Source organism: Trichomycterus rosablanca, chromosome 23 (assembly GCF_030014385.1).
Source record: "Trichomycterus rosablanca isolate fTriRos1 chromosome 23, fTriRos1.hap1, whole genome shotgun sequence".
NCBI classification, from domain to species: domain Eukaryota; kingdom Metazoa; phylum Chordata; class Actinopteri; order Siluriformes; family Trichomycteridae; genus Trichomycterus; species Trichomycterus rosablanca.
This window is the reverse complement of record NC_086010.1, coordinates 4,162,503-4,168,945: the sequence shown is the minus strand read 5'-3', so window position 1 is coordinate 4,168,945 and position 6,443 is coordinate 4,162,503. Positions and strand designations below refer to the sequence as shown.

Here is a 6,443-nt window from a genome sequence, read left to right as displayed (position 1 = left end):
ATATATAAAAGAAAAATCTGAAAATACTTATTACTCTTTTTTAGTAAAGCAAGCATTCTAAAATATCTGCTTGTTTTGATTTTTTTCCTTTTTCTGAAAAAAGCAAGATGTACGTGGGGCATACTGATCAGTACTGACCAAACAAATGCTAAAACAAATAAAAAAAAACAGACAGCAAACAGCTCGTCAAAAATCAATGCACCAAAAAACTTGTTTAAGAGAAGATTCGGATGGCCTGGGTGACAAGTGTGTGGCAGACGGGACATTCGGGATGGTTCAGCTCGCAGATGCGGATGGCACACTCCATGCAGAAGAGGTTGTGGCCACAGGGCACCAGTGCGGCCGTTACCTTGCTCTCAAAGCAGGTCATGCACTCCCTGGAAGAGGATGGCTCGCTGTGGGCACGACGTGCCTGGGCAGTCCCGATACTTGTGGATCCTGCGTTGCTGCTTCCAGAAGGTTCAGGAAGACCGGGTGACAATCTAGTCAAGGGCAGAGGCAGGCCCCCGAAGCTCTTGGAGCGTTGCTGGACATAGTAGGCTACCTGTTTGGGAAAATCTGGGTCGCCCCAGCTCTGAGAGCTTTCAGAACCGAAATAGGAGCTTGTTTTTTCTCCGTTGGTGGGGTTGGGGAAGTCGGACTTGCTGTAAATCCCCATACCAACACTTCCACTTCCACTGCTGAGCATGGCATCAGAGAAATTCTGGCGGTAACTGCTAGTGAGCGGTTTGCGCTGACCCCCCTGAAGCCCCCAAGCATGCTGAAGGCGACTCTCAGACACACCATTGATGCCGCTCTCAGCACCCAGGCAGTCGTTCTCATTGTTGTGGTCGTGCAGGCTGCCAGTGCGTGAGGCAATGTGTGCCTCAATCTCCTCACGGGCTCGCTCAGCATTGCCCGGAGAACCAGTGATCTCGAAGACGGGGTCACGGTCGCGGCTCGGCGTCACAATATACGTGCAGGTCTGCTGCTGGATGCGTTTGATGGTGGAGCCTTTTGGACCCACTACCAGGCCCACCACACGGTAGGGCACACGCACCTGGATGGTGGTTTGGCCGGGCAACAGAGCAGGCGGAGATCCGTTAAACGAGACACCCAGCTTGTTTCTGGAGGCCCGCAGCATAGAGAAGTGCTCAGCTGCTGAGATAATCTCACGTCTAGCCAGTGCCACGTCCTCCTTACGGCCGGTGATGAGAAAAACGGGCTCTTCACCTCGAACTGGGGTCTTGATGTAGGTGTTGGTCTTCGCCCGCAAGGCTTTGATTTTACAACCTGCAATGTTAAGAGGGAAGAGTGAGTAATGACAAGGACATCTGAGGGCACCATAACATGAGTTTCTGTGGTTATATAGCAAATAAGTGTTGTGTATTTCAAGAGCCAGAGTCATAGCCTTGTTTTTACACTGTGGATCTAAAAAATAAAGATAAAAATATACCCTGCTACCTTATTAAGTGAAATTGTAGAACCAGACTGAAGTATTTTTTAAGCATTAAGATGAACATGTAATGAAATTATATTGAAATGTATCATCCCCAGCTTTTCGTTTATTCATGTCACCTGGCCTGAGGGATTAATTCTCCTGGACATTTCATTTTCCTTGCTCTGGCTACGCTTTAATGCTCAGGTGTAATTAACAAGGTGTTTTTAATATTTTAGGTACACATCAGTGTAAAATGGTTCGAGTCACAGGGCAGAAGCAATTAAATGATCTACATGGAACAGAGTAAATTAGACCTTACCTGTAACTACACCCTGATATTATAATATTTATTAACAATAATGATGCTACTGTGATCTGATGGTGCTAATCTTGGCAAAAGATAAATAAGAATATTGAGGAAATAAAATAGCTTTTTGTGTGCTATAACATTTACAAACATACCCAAAACTAAAAATATACAAAATATTGTCTTATGTTGGGATACGGTGTATTGTTACTCCTCTAGTGTAAACAGGTTTTAGATCCTTCATGTAATATAACATTCTTTTTCCCATTGAGTAAATGATAATGTTTATAATAATAATAACCACTTTATCTATAGTCTGTTGCCACCCAGACAAGTCAATCCACCTACTGCAGGTGTTTTTGGGTGAAGGGAGAGAACAGAATTACCTAGAGGAAACCCATGCAAAACACAAAGCCCGTCACAGACAATGACCAGAGGTAAAAATCAAACCTCAATCCTGTGCAGCACATAGGCTTACCACCATGTAAGTCATAATAATGCTATTCATATGTTTTAGGTCTTAACGTCTTTTAAACTATCTGCATGTCGTGTCTTTCTGATATAACCAAGAATGTCCAGATCCAGTATTTAGTAAAAGTATCTGGGGCCATACATCCTAACCTGCTGTTACACGTCTTCCAATGTTTTTATAATTTTTCACAGACATTTTTATATAGTGAATGGACATGGATGATCCATATAAACCAAAGACAGAACCTCCCTGAAGACACACCACTGTTGAGTATTTGACGTTTTGCAGTATGCCAATATCTAATGAGGATGGCAGCATTGGATCAGTATTAGTAGCTGCAGATACTTAAAGCGTATTAGAATCGGATTGTAAACAGAATCATCAAAAAATGTAAACACAATCATTTCATAAGTTATGGTATATGTATTAGTGCTCTGCACAATAGAAATAAAGAGGCAGATAAGGACATTTATGATCTGCTACCTTATATAACATGCTCGTATTTCCACCAATACAAAGAAGGTCATCTGAGGACAACGGTAGAAGTGTGCAACATTTATGCACAAAAGCTTTGACTACTGAAATGTGTGCTGTAAAAAAGCTGCATAGGTGTATAATACTGTATAAAAAAATCCCTTTGGGTGGTGTATGTGCAGCACAGAGATGCTTGTTACCGTGATGCTTCTTTGCTAAAGGCTGCGGCTGGATTGCTGGCTGAGGGGGCTGTTCCATATCTGTGTCGTGTCCTGCTGTGTATAGCAGCAGCTCAAAAACACAACCTGGATGGTGTGTGTTGCAGTGACAGCATTGTGTGCGACTACATCCCCCCCAAGCAGACTTGGCAGCCAACGCGGGTGAATGGAGCATGCTTACTACGACCATTCAGACTCGCAAGCACACGGCTCAGCCTAAAAAATGAATCACTTCGGTGATGAGTGATGGTCTTTGTTTAACATGCTTTTGTGGTTAATATTTGTAATGGTTATTTTTGCTCCAGATTATTTCGGCAGAACATTTTCTATGGTCATCACAGTCAAATGCTTAAAAAATTTTCAAACAAGGCTTTCTTTTCTGAAATGACCGAATAACCCCCCCCTCCAAAAAAAGCGCAGAACATTCACACAAGCACAGCACAGCTTGCAGCTTCTAAATTTCACACCCACCGCCTTCCAATATAAAGCTACAAGTCTGTGTTGTAAATACGATAATCTGTCTGTCGTCATTATTTCCTTCTTACTGCAAGGAACAAAAAAAAAGACAAAATCTATCTCTAGATGCACTTGAAGTGATCGGTAAGGAAGCACCAAACTGAAAGGAGCTCTTCCTAAAATCCCTCTAATCAGCACTTTGCAGTCAAGGCAAAGCCCTCTGCTGCACTTGGGCTGCCAGGCCCTGCCCCATGCCACTCCTCCTGTTCTCCATTCAAATTCAAGGGCACTTCTCACAGCAACCGTCAAATCCAGGACTGAAAAATGCCCAAGCGTTTACAAAAATCTAACCAGTCCACACGTGCGGCAACAAAACATCCATGCTTGCCAAGGAGGCGTGATTGTTTTTTCACACTGTTTTGAATAAGAGCGTGGGCTCTAAGCCTCAGATCCTGCCGTGACCCCTGAGCGCATGTGGATGGAGGGGATGTTGTATGTGCTGCCTGGGCGTGACTCCTCTCCAGTGAGCCACGATTCTAGACTCACACAGCTTGTTTTATCTGATCAGCTCTGAATGCAATGCCAGTCATAGCTGGTTTATGGTAAGCATTGTAACCTGATGGATTAAAAAAAAAGTAAAAATTCAAAGCAGTCGAGGATTATGTGGTTGTACTTTGTTTGGTTATGAATTACACTTTCAGAAAAGGTTTAGACACTCACCCCACCCCTAATTCCAACCCATAATGCCAATTTACAAATTTGCTATGAGACCATATTGATTTTATAAAAGGGTTTGGCCCCTGCAGGACACAATAAGGCATTATGAACCAACTGAAGTGTTTCACCTTAAACTTGTGTAAAGCCTTGTAAAACCATGTGTTGGCTAACAATAGACCATAACGTCATTCACCGGGAGGTTACTTTCAATAGTGCTTTGTTTAATTCATCGCCTGTTTTATATAAGAAACCAGGTGCACTGCATGTAAAGGAGAAAGATGCTCTCTTAAAAAAGGTTCTTTAGAGCCCTAATACTCAGTTGTATTAACTTTGTGCCTTTTAATGCTCATTAAGTTTAATCAGTTGGTCTTGGTCTTCAAATGACTGATCAGTTGTAGAAGATAAAGCTCAGATGACCGCACCAGCCCTTTGTGGATTAGATTAAGTACCCAGTGCCTTCAAGCAATTCCAGAAAAGAAGGATTTTATAGATTGATCTTTAAGACTGAAAAGACTAAAAGTGTCCCCATCACAAAAACATCCTCATAATATGGATCCACATAAAGTGTGTGGTGCTAAATTATTAATTAGATCAATGTGGCACCAAACATTAAAAAACCAGTTATGACATCACTCTAAAGCGGGGTTTGACAACTACTGGGCCGGGGACCACAAGGCACCCTCAATAGGTCCAAGCAGAAGAAGCCAGACAGCTTTATGGGCCAGTTTTTATGGGGTTTACATTTACCCAAGACTCTAACTATTTTACTTTAATGATTTAAGTTCATCCTACAGTTCAAACCTTGTTTGTGTAGGTTTCCACCAGGTAATCCGGTTTACCTCCAAACATGTATAAAGTGGAGTGGGTGCTCTAAATAGCCTCTTGAGTAAGTAAGACAGTGGAATGACTTATTTTAGCACAAATAAGTAAGCACAAAATGATTATAATTACTCCTATAACAGGGTTCAAATTAATGTAAAAAATATTATGTAATTACACAGACATTACAGCAGGTTTTGAAGCACACTAAAGGCTGGTAAAGCATGTTTTCTTCTTTTTTATTGAAGCTACTTATGGGCATAATTTTGCAAAGCTGATAAATGTTAATGGGCCCTTATTATTGTATGGGGCCCCTGTGCGATTTCCAGTAGTTACACCCCTGCACTAAATACGCTTTCATTTAAATGATGTAGATGAACCCAGTGGCCCCGAACTGACCCCCAATGTAAAATATAAAATGTGTTTTATTTCAGAGGGTTCAGATTTCTACTGCCCCTTGTACTAAACAATGACGGTCAGTTCCACAGCTTCAGCTGTCCGAGATCGCGCTGACACTTTGGCGCCTTTTGTCTTGACAGCCGCGCAAAAACCGTCTCCGCTCTATTGCGCTTTTACTTTCCACAAAACAAAGTTATTCAGCAGCACGTTTAATTACCAGATCTGTAATTACACGCTGTGTTTTAGCCAGCCTGAAAAAAAAGATCACATTCCGTTACCTAAACACAAAGTGAAGAGGAGTAAACATGTGCAAGCGCATATGACTCGAGTTAGCGCCGTATGAGGATGCGTGTTGTTTTTTTGCGCTCAGACGACAAAGGAAGCGCGTCTGCGCACCGACGCCGATGGCGTGGATGGATCTGGCACAACACGAGATGTAACGTTCAGGAAAAAACGTGCTAAAACAAAGCACACAAGACGCAAACAGTGCGCAACGTCTTTCGCAAGCGTGTTGACTTCTGAGTAAATTTTGCTGAATGGCGACAATATAATCATGTGCGCTGAATAACAAAACAGGACCACCACTCCCTCTTTTCTTGCTTAGGAAAAACAGCCACAGAGAGCACATGCACGCCCGGTGCACGATGAGCTCTAAAACAAGTTAAAAGATGGTAAACAATATTTACCTTGCCTGCCCACTATTTCAGCCACATGTTCGGAGCTGGGCACAGGGACGCACTCGGTGATGTTGCAGCCACGCGTTTTGGTCTCAGCAGCAGCAGCGCTCTCGTACAGAGCGCACAACTTGCTCTTGCTTTGTAGGATCACGCTTTCTCCTGTTCCACCACCACCACCACCACCACCTCCTACTCCGACACCGTTGGCGTGGCCGTGGTGGTTGTGATTGTTGTTGTTGCTCCTCTCCTGAACTCCGGCGCCCTCCTCGCCTTCCCCGAGCCCGAGCAACGAGAGCTGGCCGAGCGCCACCCGCAGCGCCCGCGACTCCTCTTCCTCCTCGTCCGGCGGCACCAGGAGGCTCTCGGTACCGAAGCTGGAGGCGGCCAGCTCCGCGCCGTAGCCCCCGTTTTTCTCCATGATCCCCGACAGCACCAACAAGCTAGGCATGGCTAACAAAGAGTGTGAGACAAAGACGCGGCAAGC

General features: G+C 43.9%; 1 protein-coding gene across 1 annotated transcript; it reads right to left on the bottom strand.

The window, feature by feature from the left end:
• Positions 1 to 200: 200 nt before the first annotated feature.
• mex3a (mex-3 RNA binding family member A) lies at positions 201 to 6,443 on the bottom strand. The gene is made up of 2 exons (XM_062985871.1): positions 5,969 to 6,443; positions 201 to 1,272 (listed from the first exon to the last, which is right to left on the bottom strand). The coding sequence occupies exons 1-2, from the start codon at positions 6,405 to 6,407 to the stop codon at positions 215 to 217; spliced, it is 1,497 nt and encodes a 498-aa protein (XP_062841941.1). The 5' UTR covers positions 6,408 to 6,443; the 3' UTR covers positions 201 to 214.

Excerpts from the sequence above, each read along its gene's own strand:
- mex3a (XM_062985871.1), bottom strand. The coding sequence starts at position 6,407 with ATGCCTAGCTTGTTGGTGCTGTCGGGGATCATGGAGAAAAACGGGGGC. Across the intron at positions 1,273-5,968 it reads TGAAATAGTGGGCAGGCAAG|GTTGTAAAATCAAAGCCTTG; the intron begins GTAAATATTGTT and ends TTAACATTGCAG.